Source organism: Salmo salar, chromosome 09 (assembly GCF_965601325.2).
Source record: "Salmo salar chromosome 09, fSalSal1, whole genome shotgun sequence".
Lineage (NCBI taxonomy): Eukaryota > Metazoa > Chordata > Actinopteri > Salmoniformes > Salmonidae > Salmo > Salmo salar.
In genome coordinates, this window is record NC_138299.1 from 59,995,333 (window position 1) to 60,015,000 (window position 19,668).

At 39.3% G+C, this 19,668-nt stretch overlaps 1 protein-coding gene across 1 annotated transcript in view; it reads left to right on the top strand.

The window, feature by feature from the left end:
- The window catches only part of LOC106611501 (ecto-NOX disulfide-thiol exchanger 2), a 284,053-nt gene that overhangs the window by 174,480 nt on the left and 89,905 nt on the right, over positions 1–19,668 (top strand). The window contains exon 3 of the mRNA XM_014211765.3: positions 3,769–3,900. Within this exon, the coding sequence (XP_014067240.1) occupies positions 3,769–3,900 (132 nt within the window). The remainder of the gene's footprint in view (positions 1–3,768; positions 3,901–19,668) is intronic.

Sequence of the window (19,668 nt, forward strand, 5' to 3'; positions counted from 1 at the left end):
ATATTGTTATATATTATCAAGTTGATGACACAGTCATATAGCCGGCACCTACCTAAAGCTAAGTGACTCACTCATTCATGGCTTTGGATGAAAATAAATAAGTACCAACATTCTTCCTGATAGTCTTTAATAAAGAAATGTTTTGGTTATCCTGACCTGGACACCATGTACAGTATTATAATAGCCCATTATGGACTATTAGCAGGATAACTTTACCAACACCTCTCTGTATTTTGATACTTTGTGGATGGGGGCTCCGGAGTGGATGGGGGCTCCCGCAGTGCAAAATGCGTTGCTACAGATGCAGGTTCGATACCCGTGCCGACCACCACTGGGAGACCCATGAGGTGGCTTTTGGTTTTAATTTAGAATCCTCCAGTCCTCTATATGTAGTTATTGGCGGAGAGTCATGGTCAAGTTTTTCGATATACTGTAGGTCTACCGTAGGCGACATGAGTCTCACTAGAGTTGAGTAATGTGCTGTTAAAAGTGGTATAGGTCTTATTTATTTAAAGAGCATATTGAAGTTAGAAGCAATAGGATTTGAAGCAAAAGCCGACAACTATTTTAGCACCGTTTCGCACTGCTCTGAGACAAGCATGGGGACTGGTCTTGATAAATCAATGAGATTTTTATTTTCACTGACACCAAATTTCCATTAAGGTATTAGTTAGACTAGAATTAGAAAATGAGGGTGTAGAAATGTTATGCTCTTAGTGTAACCTTTATTTAACTAGGCAAGTCAGCTAAGAACAAAGTCTTATTTACAAGGACAGCCTGCTCCTTCATTCCAGTCGAGGAAGTGAACCCCGGTCTCCCGCTTTACCGTATTCTCTAGTTCAGTAATTACTGAAGGCTATCAAATGCTTCTCAATGATGCCCTCTGGTGGTCAAACTAGCACTAACTAGCATTAATGGTACCAGTGGTTCACACTTAAATAACGTGCCATAAAATTCCGCGGCACCATGCAAGCTGCGCTGCAGTCCGCTGCAACTTTTAAAGGAGGAACCACTCTATTACTAGAAAACTTACTCAGGGGACAGACACACATGGCAACCGAAAATCAAGCTTCTGCAAAACAGAGACAGAAACACACCTCTTTAAAAGGGGAAATCATAATGGCAAATAGACAACACCTGAGTGTCCTAATTGTCTCTAAGATGGTATCTGCCGCCCTCTGGTGACTGGTGGAACCATGATACTGTGGACAATTCCTCTACAGCATCTTACCATTTCAGGGCGTGAGGCCAGCAGCACTAACCTTGACCTCGACCAGCACTCTACCAATCTCTCAAAGCCTTCAACTCTTAGATTACTATAAACCTGATGATAAGATCAGTTCTAAGATCTCCTATGACAACACAGTTAGTTGTTGTGTGATGAGCTAAATCCTGTGGAGGTATCTGGATCCGATCGGAAACTGAGACTTATACGGTTGTCACTGATTCTAAACCATCTCATTGCATTTATGCCCTTTTTGTTTTGACTGGTCAGTGAGACTAGTCAGTTTTGTTATGACTGATGAGTGAGGCTGTTTACACGACTCCTGTTTGACCTGCTGTAAAACAGCTCCAACTCCCCCTTCTGCAATTAGAGCTCCTTTAGTTGTTGCAGTGGACCCACTAAGAGGGTATCAATGGTTAACAAGCCTCTGAGCCTCAACTATGCCTTGACTGTTTGGTCAGTGACAACATGATGACTGCTGTAAAACTGCAGTAAAACACAACACCTCTCTCTCCTCCGTTATACAACAGTTTTAACAGCCTTTGCCACGGCAACCCAAGGATGGGAGTGTAATGAGAGTATCTGAGATGCAGGAGACAGCGGTAACAGCAATAGTCCTTTATCATATTAGACAGAGGTAACATCACTAGTCCTTAATTATACCAGACATCATTAGTCCTTTATTATACCAGACAGAGGTATCAGCATTAGTCCTCTATTATACCAGACAGAGGTAACAGCATTAGTCCTCTATTATACCAGACAGAGGTATCAGCGTTAGTCCTTTATACCAGACAGAGGTAACAGCATTTGTCCTTTATTATACCAGACAGAGGTAACATCATTTGTCCTTTATTATACCAGACAGAGGTAACATCATTTGTCCTTTATTATACAAGACAGAGGTAACAGCATTTGTCCTTTATTATACAAGACAGAGGTATCAGGGTTAGTCCTTTATTATACCAGACAGAGATATCAGGGTTACTCCTTTATTATACCAGACAGAGGTATCAGGGTTAGTCCTTTATCATTCTTAACAGAGGTAAGATCATTAGTCCTTTATTATTCCAGACAGAGGTATCATCATTAGTTCTTTATTATACCAGACAGAGGTATCAGCGTTAGTCCTTTATTATACCAGACAAAGGTATCAGGGTTAGTCCTTTCTCATGCTTAACAGAGGTAAGATCATTAGTCCTTTATTATACCAGACAAAGATATCAGCATTAGTCCTTAATCACACCAGACAGAGGTAACATCATTAGTCCTTTATTATACCAGACAGAGGTATCAATATTAGTCCTGCATTTTACCTGCCCATCAGTTGCCTCGGAACAATCAGTTCGCTACTCAAGTGATTGGACAGGGCACACACACCACACACACACACACACACACACACACACACACACACACACACACACACACACACACACACACATTCACACAGCATCAGTGTTAGAAGGCAGTGGACCTTTTGAAGTATGAAGTGTTGTCTTCAGCCCTCCTCCTCATTAGCACCCACTGTTTGTTTTGGCATCATGAGGCAGAAGAGCAGTTTAGTGCCACAGCCAGCCGTCACACTTTACCCGTCAGTCAGAGGGGGAGGTCAAATAAATAAGAGAAAGAAAGCCCATTTAGGGTTGTGAAATTGTTTGGTTTGTCAGAATACGGTGGTGTTTTTATTTGTGATGTGTTCTTGTTTACTTTGAGCCTTTTACTATAGGGATCTGTATGTGTTTGCTTTACTGTGTAAGACGTTACACTTGGCAGAAAATCTGACCGCCGTGGGCTGTATGAATAGATGTGTGTTCGTAGCAGTTGGCCAGAGATGTTTTAGTTTCAGAATCCCTAATGCCTTATAAATTCCCTTCAGTATCTGGATTTCAGTTTTTATTATTACCGTAATATTTTGTGTTTGCTGGAGAATTATTTTTATTTACTGTGACAGTCAAACATAAACCAGCTTTTCTCTCTCACTGGCGTTTTATTGGGTAGATTCTATCAAAAGAGTGTGTCCTCGTGTGTGTGTGTGTGTGTGTGTGTGTGTGTGTGTGTGTGTGTGTGTGTGTGTGTGTGTGTGTGTGTGTGTGTGTGTGTGTGTGTGTGTGTGTGTGTGTGTGTGTGTGTGTGTGTGTGTGTGTGTGTGTTGCTAGTCCTCTTGTTCCTTTTGAGAGTGTGTGGTGTCGGTCAGGGAAGAGAAGCAGCATCATCAGGAGGCTCTCTGAGTAGAGGTCAGAGACAAAGGGGGTTCAGCTAGGAGGGGATTGAACCTGTGAATAAAATTAAAAGGGTGTGTCACTGTACTAATGGCCTCTCTCTCGCCACTCTGAGAGCACAAAGATGAAGTATACCCCTCTGCTACTGCCAGACATGAGTAAAGTCTCAATTTAATTTCCTTTGTAACACCTCACAGGTTTATAGAAGCTATTAAATAGGAAATGTGAGGAAATCGAACAAAGCAGACAAAAAGATTTGAGACCATATCTGATTGTACCATATTCTGACTGACTCTCGCTCTCTTTCTATCTCTTTTGCAGAAGGGAATCATAACATGTCCATGGACCCCAGCTCAATGACAATGCCCATGTCAGACCCCAACGCCTGGGCCACAGCTATGAACAACCTGGGCATGGCTCCCATGGGCATGACAGGACAACCCCTTATGTCAGGTAATGCTACTGAAGTTATATCCATAATCCTAACCATACCACTACCGCAGTTATAACACTAACCATATCTCTACTGTAGTTATAACCCTAACAATACCTCTACTGTAGTGATAACCCTAACAATACCTCTACTGTAGTTATAACCCTTACAATACCTCTGCTTTAGTTATGACCCTAACAATACCTCTACTGTAGTTATAATCCTAACCATATCTCTACTGTAGTTATAACCCTAACAATACCTCTACTGTAGTTATAACCCTTACAATACCTCTGCTTTAGTTATGACCCTAACAATACCTCTACTGTAGTTATAATCCTAACAATACCTCTACTGTCATTATAATCCTAACATCACATCTACTGTAATTCCATTTTCTCAAACAATAAACAATTTTACACCATTTTAAAAATAAACTTCTCGTAAATCCAACCACATTGTCCGATTTCAAAAAGGCTTTACGGCGAAAGCAAAACATTAGATTATGTTAGGAGAGTACATAGACACAAATAATCACACAGCCATTTTCCAAGCAACTAGATGCATCACAAAAACCCAAAACACAGCTAAATGATGCACTAACCTTTGACGATCTTCATCAGATGACACTCTTAGGACATTATGTTACACAATACATGTATGTTTTGCTCGATAAAGTTCATATTTATATCCAAAAACAGCATTTTACATTGGCGCGTAATGTGGAGAAATGTTTTCCCTCCAACCCTTTCGGTGAATCATCACAATGAGCACACATATTACAGAAATACTCATCAAAATGTTTGATCAATATAGAAGTGTTATGCACAGAATTATAGATACACTTATCCTAAATGTAATCGCATTGTCAGATTTCAAAAAAGGTTCACGGTGAAAGCACAATTTGCAATAATCTGAGTACAGCCCAGATGACACTAACAACTAGCAAACAGAAACCCGCCATCCTGGAGTCAATAAAACAAACAAATTACATTATAAATATTCACTTACCTTTGATTATCTTCATCAGAAGGCACTCACAGGATCCCCAGCTCCACAATAAATGTTCGATGAAGTTCATTTATATGTCCAAATAATCAATTTTGTTTGCGCGTTAGGTTCACTATCCAAATCCACAACGCGCATGCTTACTTAGTCCAGCCGAAAAGTCAAAAAAGTTATACTACAGTTTGTAGAAACATGTAAAACGATGTATAGAATCAATCTTTAGGTTGCTAATATCATATATCATGAATAAAATTCCAACCGGACCTATACGTTCTCTTTAGCAGTAAATATGAACTCAGCTCGCTCCCAAGTCATTGCGCGTGACTGAGCCCATGCCTTATAATGGGACACCTACTTCCTAGGGCTGTTATTCCCTTCGAATTCACCATAGAATCTTCAAACACCGTTCTAAAGACTGCTGACATCAAGTGGAAGCTTTAGGAAGTGCAAAATGAACCCTAACTCACTGTATACAGTCAAGGCAATCACTTGAAAAAACTACAACCACAGACTTTCCACTTCCTGCTTGGAATTGTCTCAGGTTTTTGCCTGCCATATCAGTTATGTTATACTCACAGAAACAATTCAAACAGTTTCAGAAACTTCAGAGTGTTTTCTATACAAATCTATTAAGAATATGCATATTCTAATTTTTGGGCCAGAGTAGTAACCTGTTCAAATTGGGTACGTTTTTCATCCGGCCGTGAAAATACTGCCCCCTAGCCCCAACAGGTTATAAAGCCCTAACCATACCTCTACTGTAGATATAACCCTAAACCATACCTCCTTTGTAGTTATAACCCTAACCATACCTCTACTGTAGTTATAACCCTAACCATACATCTACTGTAAATATAACCCTAACCATACCTCTACTGTAGTTATAACCCTAACCATAACTCTACTGTCTTTATAATCCTAACCATACCTCTACTGTAGTTATAACCCCAAACATACCTCTACTGTATTTATGACCCTAATCCTAACCATACCTCTACTGTAGTTAAAACCCCAACCATATCTCTACTGTAGTTATAACCCCAATCCTAACCATACCACTACTGTAGATATAACCCTAACCATTCCTCTACTGTATTTATAACCCTAATCCTAACCACACCTCTACTGTAGTTATAACCCCAACCATTCCTCTACTATATTTATAAACCTAATCCTAACCCTACCACTACTGTAGTTATAACCCTAACCATTCCTCTACTGTATTTATAACCCTAATCCTAACCATACCTCTACTGTATTTATACCCCTAATCCTAACCATACCTCTACTGTAGCTATAACTCTAACCATGCCACTACTGCAGTTATAACCGTAACCATACCTCTACTGCAGTTATAACCCTAACCATACCTCTACTGTAGTTATAACCCTAACAATACCTCTACTGTAGTTATAACCCTAACAATACCTCTACTGTAGTTATAACCCTAACCATACCTCTACTTTAGTTATAACCCTAACAATACCTCTACTGTAGTTATAACCCTAACCATACCTATACTTTAGTTATAACCCTAACCAAACCTCTACTGTAGTTATAACCCAAATACTAACCATACCTCTACTGTAGTTATAACCCTAACCATACCTCTACTGTAGTTATAACCCAAATACTAACCATACCTCTACTGGAGTTATAACCCTAACATGCCACTACTGCAGTTATAACCCTAACAATACCTCTGCGTTAGTTATAACCCTAACCTCTACTGTAGTTATAACCCAAATACTAACCATACCTCTACTGTAGTTATAACCCTAACCATACCTCTACTGTATTTATAACCCTAACCATACCTCTACTCTAGTTATAACCCAAACACTAACCATACCTCTACTGTATTTATAACACTAACCATACCTCTACTGTAGTTATAACCCAAATACTAACCATACCTCTACTGTAGTTATAACCCTAACCATACCTCTACTGTAGTTATAACCCTAACCATACCTCTACTGCAGTTATAACCCTAACCATACCTCTACTGCAGTTATAACCCTAACCATACCTCTACTGCAGTTATAACCCTAACCATACCTCTACTTTAGTTATAACCCTAACAATACCTCTACTGTAGTTATAACCCTAACCATACCTATACTGTAGTTATAACCCTAACCAAACCTCTACTTTAGTTCTAACCCTAACCATACCCCAACTGTATTTATAACCCTAACCATAACTCTACTGTAGTTTTAACCCAAATACTAACCATACCTCTACTGTAGTTATAACCCTAACCATACGTCTAATGTAGTTATAATCCTAACCATAGCTCTGCTGTAGTTAAAACCCTAACATGCCACTACTGTAGTTATAACCCTAACCATACCTCTACTGTAGTTATAACCCTAACCATACCTCTACTGTAGTTATAACCCAAATACTAACCATACCTCTACTGGAGTTATAACCCTAACATGCCACTACTGCAGTTATAACCCTAACAATACCTCTGCGTTAGTTATAACCCTAACCTCTACTGTAGTTATAACCCAAATACTAACCATACCTCTACTGTAGTTATAACCCTAACCATACCTCTACTGTATTTATAACCCTAACCATACCTCTACTCTAGTTATAACCCAAACACTAACCATACCTCTACTGTATTTATAACACTAACCATACCTCTACTGTAGTTATAACCCAAATACTAACCATACCTCTACTGTAGTTATAACCCTAACCATACCTCTACTGTAGTTATAACCCTAACCATACCTCTACTGCAGTTATAACCCTAACCATACCTCTACTGCAGTTATAACCCTAACCATACCTCTACTGCAGTTATAACCCTAACCATACCTCTACTTTAGTTATAACCCTAACAATACCTCTACTGTAGTTATAACCCTAACCATACCTATACTGTAGTTATAACCCTAACCAAACCTCTACTTTAGTTCTAACCCTAACCATACCCCAACTGTATTTATAACCCTAACCATAACTCTACTGTAGTTTTAACCCAAATACTAACCATACCTCTACTGTAGTTATAACCCTAACCATACGTCTAATGTAGTTATAATCCTAACCATAGCTCTGCTGTAGTTAAAACCCTAACATGCCACTACTGTAGTTATAACCCTAACCATACCTCTACTGTAGTTATAACCCTAACCATACCTCTACTGTAGTTATAACCCAAATACTAACCATACCTCTACTGTAGTTATAACCCTAACCATACCTCTACTGTATTTATAACCCTAACCATACCTCTACTGTAGTTATAACCCAAATACTAACCATACCTCTACTGTAGTTATAACCCTAACCATACCTCTACTGTAGTTATAACCCTAACAATACCTCTACTGCAGTTATAACCCTAACCATACCTCTACTGTAGTTATAACCCTAACAATACCTCTATTGTTGTTATAATCCTAACCATACCTCTACTGTAGTTATAACCCTAACAGTACCTCTATTGTCGTTATAACCCTAGCCATACCTCAACTGTAGTTATAACCCTAGCCATACCTCTAATGTTGTTATAACCCTAACCATACCTCTACTGTAGTTATAACCCTAACCATACCTCTACTGCAGTTATAACCCTAACCATACCTATACTGCAGTTATAACCCTAACCATACCTCTACTGTAGTTATAACCCAAATACTAACCATACCTCTACTGTAGTTATAACCCTAACCATACCTCTACTGTAGTTATAACCCTAACCATACCTCTACTGCAGTTATAACCCTAACCATACCACTACTGTAGTTATAACCCAAATATTAACAATACCTCTACTGTAGTTATAACCCTAACAATACTTCTATTGTTGTTATAATCCTAACCATACCTCTACTGTAGTTATAAACCTAGCCATACCTCTAATGTTGTTATAACCCTAACTATACCTCTACTGTAGTTATAACCCTAACCATACCTCTACTGCAGTTATAACCCTAACCATACCTATACTGCAGTTATAACCCTAACCATACCTCTACTGTAGTTATAACCCAAATACTAACCATACCTCTACTGTAGTTATAACCCTAACCATACCTCTACTGTAGTTATAACCCAAATACTAACCATACCTCTACTGGAGTTATAACCCTAACCATACCTCTACTGTAGTTATAACCCTAACAGTACCTCTATTGTCGTTATAACCCTAACCATACCTCTACTGTAGTTATAACCCTAACCATACCACTACTGTAGTTATAACCCAAATACTAACAATACCTCTACTGTAGTTATAACCCTAACAATAACTCTACTGTAGTTATAATCCTAACCATACCTCTACTGTAGTTATAACCCTAACAGTACCTCTATTGTCGTTATAACCCTAGCCATACCTCAACTGTAGTTATAACCCTAGCCATACCTCTAATGTTGTTATAACCCTAACCATACCTCTACTGCAGTTATAACCCTAACCATACCTATACTGCAGTTATAACCATAACCATACCTCTACTATAGTTATAACCCAAATACTAACCATACCTCTACTGTAGTTATAACCCTAACCATACCTCTACTGTAGTTATAACCCTAACCATACCTCTACTGCAGTTATAACCCTAACCATACCACTACTGTAGTTATAACCCAAATATTAACAATACCTCTACTGTAGTTATAACCCTAACAATACCTCTATTGTTGTTATAATCCTAACCATACCTCTACTGTAGTTATAACCCTAGCCATACCTCTAATGTTGTTATAACCCTAACTATACCTCTACTGTAGTTATAACCCTAACCATATCTCTACTGCAGTTATAACCCTAACCATACCTATACTGCAGTTATAACCCTAACCATACCTCTACTGTAGTTATAACCCAAATACTAACCATACCTCTACTGTAGTTATAACCCTAACCATACCTCTACTGTAGTTATAACCCAAATACTAACCATACCTCTACTGGAGTTATAACCCTAACCATACCTCTACTGTAGTTATAACCCTAACAGTACCTCTATTGTCGTTATAACCCTAACCATACCTCTACTGTAGTTATAACCCTAACCACACCACTACTGTAGTTATAACCCAAATACTAACAATACCTCTACTGTAGTTATAACCCTAACAATACCTCTATTGTCGTTATAATCCTAACCATACCTCTACTGTAGTTATAACCCTAACGGTACCTCTATTGTCGTTATAACCCTAACCATACCTCTACTGTAGTTATAACCCTAACCATACCTCTACTGTAGTTATAACCCTCACCATACCTCTACTGTAGTTATAACCCTAACAATACCTCTGCTGTAGTTATAACCCACATACTAACCATTCCTCTACTGAAGTTATAACCCTAACCATACCTCTACTGCAGTTATAACCCTAACCATACCTCTACTGCAGTTATAACACTAACCATACCTCTACTTTAGTTATAACCCTAACAATACCTCTACTGTAGTTATAACCCTAACCATACCTATACTTTAGTTATAACCCTAACCAAACCTCTACTGTAGTTATAACCCTAACCATACCTCTAATGTAGTTATAATCCTAACCATACCTCTAATGTAGTTATAATCCTAACCATAGCTCTGCTGTAGTTAAAACCCTAACCATACCTCTACTGCAGTTATAACCCTAACCATACCTATACTGCAGTTATAACCCTAACCATACCTCTACTGTAGTTATAACCCAAATACTAACCATACCTCTACTGTAGTTATAACCCTAACCATACCTCTACTGTAGTTATAACCCTAACCATACCTCTACTGCAGTTATAACCCTAACCATACCACTACTGTAGTTATAACCCAAATATTAACAATACCTCTACTGTAGTTATAACCCTAACAATACCTCTATTGTTGTTATAATCCTAACCATACCTCTACTGTAGTTATAACCCTAGCCATACCTCTAATGTTGTTATAACCCTAACTATACCTCTACTGTAGTTATAACCCTAACCATACCTCTACTGCAGTTATAACCCTAACCATACCTATACTGCAGTTATAACCCTAACCATACCTCTACTGTAGTTATAACCCAAATACTAACCATACCTCTACTGTAGTTATAACCCTAACCATACCTCTACTGTAGTTATAACCCAAATACTAACCATACCTCTACTGTAGTTATAACCCTAACAATACCTCTACTGTAGTTATAACCCAAATACTAACAATACCTCTACTGTAGTTAGAACCCTAACAATACCTCTATTGTCGTTATAATCCTAACCATACCTCTACTGTAGTTATAACCCTAACGGTACCTCTATTGTCGTTATAACCCTAACCATACCACTACTGTAGTTATAACCCTAACCATACCTCTACTGTAGTTATAACCCTAACCATACCTCTACTGTAGTTATAAACCTAACCATACCACTACTGTAGTTATAACCCTAACCATACCTCTACTGCAGTTATAACCCTAACCATACCACTACTGTAGTTATAACCCTAACCATACCTCTACTGTAGTTATAACCCAAATACTAACCATACCTCTACTGTAGTTATAACCCTAACAATACCTCTGCTGTAGTTATAACCCACATACTAACCATTCCTCTACTGTAGTTATAACCCTAACCATACCTCTACTGCAGTTATAACCCTAACCATACCTCTACTGCAGTTATAACCCTAACCATACCTCTACTTTAGTTATAACCCTAAAAATACCTCTACTGTAGTTATAACCCTAACCATACCTATACTTTAGTTATAACCCTAACCAAACCTCTACTTTAGTTATAACCCTAACCAAACCTCTACTTTAGTTATAACCCTAACCATACCTCTACTGTAGTTATAACCCTAACCATACCTCTAATGTAGTTATAATCCTAACCATAGCTCTGCTGTAGTTAAAACCCTAACATGCCACTACTGCAGTTATAACCCTAACAATACCTCTGCGTTAGTTATAACCCTAACCATACCTCTACTGTAGTTATAACACAAATACTAACCATACCTCTACTGTAGTTATAACCCTAACCATACCTCTACTGTATTTATAACCCTAACCATACCTCTACTGTAGTTATAACCCAAATACTAACCATACCTCTACTGTAGTTATAACCCTAACCATAACTCTACTGTAGTTATAACCCTAACCATACCTCTACTGCAGTTATAACCCTAACCATACCTCTACTTTAGTTATAACCCTAACAATACCTCTAATGTAGTTATAACCCTAACCATACCTATACTTTAGTTATAACCCTAACCAAACCTCTACTTTAGTTATAACCCTAACCAAACCTCTACTTTAGTTATAACCCTAACCATACCCCAACTCTATGTATAAACCTAACCATTACTCTACTGTAGTTTTAACCCAAATACTAACCATACCTCTACTGCAGTTATAACCCTAACCATACATCTATTGTAGTTATAATCCTAACCATAGCTCTGCTGTAGTTAAAACCCTAACATGCCACTACTGCAGTTATAACCCTAACAATACCTCTGCGTTAGTTATAACCCTAACCATACCTCTACTGTAGTTATAACCCAAATACTATCCATACCTCTACTGTAGTTATAACCCTAACCATACCTCTACTGTAGTTATAACCCAAATACTAACCATACCTCTACTGGAGTTATAACCCTAACCATACCTCTACTGTAGTTATAACCCTAACAGTACCTCTATTGTCGTTATAACCCTAACCATACCTCTACTGTAGTTATAACCCTAACCATACCACTACTGTAGTTATAACCCTAACCATACCTCTACTGCAGTTATAACCCTAACCATACCTCTACTGTTGTTATAACCCTAACAATACCTCTCTTGTTGTTATAATCCTAACCATACCTCTACTGTAGTTATAACCCTAACAGTACCTCTATTGTCGTTATAACCCTAGCCATACCTCAACTGTAGTTATAACCCTAGCCATACCTCTAATGTTGTTATAACCCTAACCATACCTCTACTGTAGTTATAACCCTAACCATACCTCTACTGCAGTTATAACCCTAACCATAGCTATACTGCAGTTATAACCCTAACCATACCTCTACTGTAGTTATAACCCTTTCCATACCTCTACTGTAGTTATAACCCTAACCATACCTCTACTGTAGTTATAACCCTAACCATTCCTCTACTGCAGTTATAACCCTAACCATACCACTACTGTAGTTATAACCCAAATATTAACAATACCTCTACTGTAGTCATAACCCTAACAATACCTCTATTGTTGTTATAATCCTAACCATACCTCTACTGTAGTTATAACCCTAGCCATACCTCTAATGTTGTTATAACCCTAACTATACCTCTACTGTAGTTATAACCCTAACCATACCTCTACTGTAGTTATAACCCAAATACTATCCATACCTCTACTGGAGTTATAACCCTAACCATACCTCTACTGTAGTTGTAACCCAAATACCTACCATACCTCTACTGGAGATATAACCCTAACCATACCTCTACTGTAGTTATAACCCTAACAGTACCTCTATTGTCGTTATAACTCTAACCATACCTCTACTGTTGTTATAACCCTAACCATACCACTACTGTAGTTATAACCCAAATACTAACAATACCTCTACTGTAGTTATAACCCTAACAATACCTCTATTGTCGTTATAATCCTAACCATACCTCTACTGTAGTTATAACCCTAACAGTACCTCTATTGTCGTTATAACCCTAACCATACCTCTACTGTAGTTATAATCCTAACCATACCTCTACTGTAGTTATAACCCTAACAATAACTCTACTGTAGCTATAACCCTGACCATACCTCTACTGTAGTTATAATCCTAACCCTACCTCTACTGTAGTTATAACCCTAACAATACCTATGCTGTAGCTATAACCCTGACCATTCCTCTACTTTTGTTATAATCCTAACCATACATCTCCTGTAGTTATAACCCTAATACCTCTACTGTAGTTATAATCCTAACCATACCTCTACTGTAGTTATAAACATAACCATACCTCTGCTGTATTTATAACCCTAACCCTAACAATACCTCTACTGTAGTTATAACCCTAACCATACCTCTACTGTAGTTATAACCCTAATACTTCTACTGTAGTTATAACCCTAACCATACCTCTGCTGTAGTTATAAACATAACCATACCTCTGCTGTATTTATAACCCTAACCCTAACAATACCTCTACTGTAGTTATAACCCTAACCATACCTCTACTGTATTTATAACCCTAACAATACCTCTGCTGTAGTTATAGCCCTAACCATACCAGTACTGCAGTTATAACCCTAACCATACCTCTACTGTAGTTATAACCCAAATACTAACCATACCTCTGCTGTAGTTATAACCCTAACCATACCTCTACTGTAGTTATAACCCTAACAATACCTCTACTGTAGTTATAACCCTAACCATACCTCTTTTGTAGTTATAAACCTAATCACACCTCTACTGTAGTTATAACCCTAATCATACCTCTTCTGTAGTTATAACCCTAACCATTCCTCTACAGTAGTTATAACCCTACTACTAACCACACCTTTACTGTAGTTATAACCCTAAACATACCACTTCTGTCGTTATAACCCTAACCATACCTCTACTGTAGTTATAACCCTAACCATTCCTCTACTGTATTTATAACCATAAACCTAACCATACCTCTACTGTATTTATACCCCTAATCCTAACCCTACCACTACTGTAGTTATAACCCTAACCATACCTCTACTGTATTTATAACCCTAATCCTAACCCTACCACTACTGTAGTTATAACCCTAACCATTCCTCTACTGTATTTATAACCCTAATCCTAACCATACCTCTACTGTATTTATAACCCTAACCATAGCAATACCTCTGCAGTAGTTATAACCCTACCTCTACTGTATTTATAACCCTAATCCTAACCCTACCACTACTGTAGTTATAACCATAACCATTCCGCTAACATATTTATAACCCTAACCCTAACCATACCTCTACTGTAGTTTTTACCCTATGCATTGCTCTACTGTAGTTATAACCCTAACAATACCTCTACTGTAGATATAACCCCAACCATACCTCCTTTGTGGTTATAACGCTAACCATACCTACTTTAGCTATAACCCTAACAATACCTCTACTGTAGTTATAACCCTAACAATACCTCTACTGTAGTGATAACCCTAACCATACCTCTACTGTAGTTATAACCCTAACAATACCTCTACTGTAGTTATAACCGTAATTATACCTCTACTGTAGTTGTAACCCTAACCATACATCTGCTGTAGTTATAACGCTAACAATACCTCTACTGTAGTTATAACCCTAACCATACTTCTACTGTCGTTATAATCCTAACCCTACCACTACTGCAGTTATAACACTAGCCATACCTCTACTGTAGTTATAACCCTAACCATACCTCTACTGTAGATATAACCCTAACCATACCTCCTTTGTATTTATAACTCTACCACTACTGTTGTTATAACCCTAACCATTCCTCTACTGTATTATAACCCTAATCCTAACCATACCTCTACAGTAGTTATATCCCTAACCATACCTCTACTGTAGTTATAACCCCAATACTAACCATACCTCTACTGTAGTTATAACCCTTATCTTAACCATACATCGACTGTAGATATAACCCTAACCATACCTCCTTTGTAGTTACAACCCTACCACTACTGTAGTTATAAACCTAACCATTCCTCTACTGTATTTATAACCCTAACCATATCTCTACTGTATTTATAACCCTAACTGTACCTCTACAGTAGTTATAACCCTAACCATACCTCTACTGTAGTTATAACCCTAATACTAACCATAATCAAAATCAAACCAAATGTATTTTATAGCCCTTCTTACATCAGCTGATATCTCAAAGTGCTGTACAGAAACCCAGCCTAAAACCCCAAACAGCAAGCAATGCATGTTTAGTAGCACGGTGGCTAGGAAAAACTCCCTAGAAAGGCCAAAACCTAGGAAGAAACCTAGAGAGGAACCAATCTATGAGGGGTGGCCAGTCCTCTTCTGTTATAATCTCCACCCTTCACAGCCAGAACATGGCCAAGATGTTCAAATGTTCATAAATGACCAGCATGGTCAAATAATAATAATCACAGTAGTTGTCGAGGGTGCAACAAGTCAGCACCTCAAGAGTAAATGTCAGTTGGCTTTTCATAGCCGATCATTGAGAGTATCTCTACCGCTCCTGCTGTCTCTAGAGAGTTGAAAACAGCAGGTCTGGGACAGGTAGCACGTCCGGTGAACAGGTCAGGGTTCCATATCCGCAGGCAGAACAGTTGAAACTGGAGCAGCAGCACGGCCAGGTGGACTGGGGACAGCAAGGAGTCATCATGCCAGGTAGTCCTGAGGCATGGTCCTAAGGCTCAGGTCCTCCGAGAGAGAGAAAGAAAGAAAGAGAGAATTAGAGAGAGCATACTTAAATTCACACAGGACACCGGATAAGACAGGAGAAATACTCCAGATATAACAGACTGACCCTAGCCCCCCTACACATAAACTACCGCAGCATAAATACTGGAGGCTGAGACAGGAGGGGTCAGGAGACACTGTGGCCCCATCCGATGATACCCCCGGACAGGGCCAAACAGGCAGGATATAACCCCACCCACTTTGTCAAAGCACAGCCCCCACACCACTAGAGGGATCCCTTCAACCACCAACTTACCATCCTGAGACAAGGCCGAGTATAGCCCACAAAGATCTCCGCCACGGCACAACCCAAGGGGGCGGTGCCAACCCAGACAGGAAGACCATGTCAGTGACTCAACCCACTCAAGTGGTCCTTGAAAAATCTGTCCTTGAAACAGTCTTGATATGTTCTTCAAAAGAGAGCTCAGGGTCCAGAGTAACGCCGAGGTCCTTCACAGTTTTATTTGAGACGACTGTACAACCATCAAGATTAATTGTCAGATTCAACAGAAAATCTCTTTATTTCTTGGGACCTAGAACAAGCATCTCTGTTTTGTCCGAGTTTAAAAGTAGAACGTTTGCAGCCATCCACTTCCTTATGTCTGAAACACAGGCTTCTAGCGAGGGCAATTTTGGGGCTTCACCATGTTTCAATGAAATATACAGCTGTGTGTCATGCACATAGCAGTGAAATTTAACATTATGTTTTCGAATGACATCCCCAAGAGGTAAAATATACAGTGAAAACAATAGTGGTCCTAAAACGGAACCTTGAGGAACACCGAAATGTACAGTTGATTTGTCAGAGGACAAACCATTCACAGAGACAAACTGATATCTTTCCAACAGATAAGATCTAAACCAGGCCAGAACTTGTCCGTGTAGACCAATTTGGGTTTCCAATCTCTCCAAAAGAATGTGGTGATCGATGGTATCAAAAGCAGCACTAAGATGTAGGAGCACGAGGACAGATGCAGAGCCTCGGTCTGACGCCATTAAAAGGTCATTTACCACCTTCACAAGTGCTCTAATGTAGTTATAACCCTAACCCTACCTTTACTGTAGTTCTAACCATAAACGTACCTCTACTGTAGTTATAACCCTAACCATACCTCTACTGTAGTTATAACCCTAACAATACCTCTACTGTAGTTATAACCCTAACCATTTCTCTACTGTAGTTATAACCCTAACCATACCTCTACTGTAGCTATAACCGTAACTGTACCTCTGCTGTAGTTATAACCCTAACCGTACCTCTGCTGTAGTTATAATCCTAACCGTACCTCTACTGTAGTTATAACCCTAACCGTACCTCTGCTGTAGTTATAATCCTAACCAAACCTCTACTGTAGTTATAATCCTAACCATACCTCTGTTGTAGTTATAATCCTAACCATACCTCTGCTGTAGTTATAACCCTAACCAAACCTCTACTGTAGTTATAATCCTAACCTTACCTCTACTGTAGTTATAACCCTTATCTTAACCATACATCGACTGTAGATATAACCCTAACCATACCTCCTTTGTAGTTACAACCCTACCACTACTGTAGTTATAAACCTAACCATTCCTCTACTGTATTTATAACCCTAACCATATCTCTACTGTATTTATAACCCTAACTGTACCTCTACAGTAGTTATAACCCTAACCATACCTCTACTGTAGTTATAACCCTAATACTAACCATAATCAAAATCAAACCAAATGTATTTTATAGCCCTTCTTACATCAGCTGATATCTCAAAGTGCTGTACAGAAACCCAGCCTAAAACCCCAAACAGCAAGCAATGCATGTTTAGTAGCACGGTGGCTAGGAAAAACTCCCTAGAAAGGCCAAAACCTAGGAAGAAACCTAGAGAGGAACCAATCTATGAGGGGTGGCCAGTCCTCTTCTGTTATAATCTCCACCCTTCACAGCCAGAACATGGCCAAGATGTTCAAATGTTCATAAATGACCAGCATGGTCAAATAATAATAATCACAGTAGTTGTCGAGGGTGCAACAAGTCAGCACCTCAAGAGTAAATGTCAGTTGGCTTTTCATAGCCGATCATTGAGAGTATCTCTACCGCTCCTGCTGTCTCTAGAGAGTTGAAAACAGCAGGTCTGGGACAGGTAGCACGTCCGGTGAACAGGTCAGGGTTCCATATCCGCAGGCAGAACAGTTGAAACTGGAGCAGCAGCACGGCCAGGTGGACTGGGGACAGCAAGGAGTCATCATGCCAGGTAGTCCTGAGGCATGGTCCTAGGGCTCAGGTCCTCCGAGAGAGAGAAAGAAAGAAAGAGAGAATTAGAGAGAGCATACTTAAATTCACACAGGACACCAGATAAGACAGGAGAAATACTCCAGATATAACAGACTGACCCTAGCCCCCCTACACATAAACTACCGCAGCATAAATACTGGAGGCTGAGACAGGAGGGGTCAGGAGACACTGTGGCCCCATCCGATGATACCCCCGGACAGGGCCAAACAGGCAGGATATAACCCCACCCACTTTGTCAAAGCACAGCCCCCACACCACTAGAGGGATCCCTTCAACCATCAACTTACCATCCTGAGACAAGGCCGAGTATAGCCCACAAAGATCTCCGCCACGGCACAACCCAAGGGGGCGGTGCCAACCCAGACAGGAAGACCATGTCAGTGACTCAACCCACTCAAGTGGTCCTTGAAAAATCTGTCCTTTAAACAGTCTTGATATGTTCTTCAAAAGAGAGCTCAGGGTCCAGAGTAACGCCGAGGTCCTTCACAGTTTTATTTGAGACGACTGTACAACCATCAAGATTAATTGTCAGATTCAACAGAAAATCTCTTTATTTCTTGGGACCTAGAACAAGCATCTCTGTTTTGTCCGAGTTTAAAAGTAGAACGTTTGCAGCCATCCACTTCCTTATGTCTGAAACACAGGCTTCTAGCGAGGGCAATTTTGGGGCTTCACCATGTTTCAATGAAATATACAGCTGTGTGTCATGCACATAGCAGTGAAATTTAACATTATGTTTTCGAATGACATCCCCAAGAGGTAAAATATACAGTGAAAACAATAGTGGTCCTAAAACGGAACCTTGAGGAACACCGAAATTTACAGTTGATTTGTCAGAGGACAAACCATTCACAGAGACAAACTGATATCTTTCCAACAGATAAGATCTAAACCAGGCCAGAACTTGTCCGTGTAGACCAATTTGGGTTTCCAATCTCTCCAAAAGAATGTGGTGATCGATGGTATCAAAAGCAGCACTAAGATGTAGGAGCACGAGGACAGATGCAGAGCCTCGGTCTGACGCCATTAAAAGGTCATTTACCACCT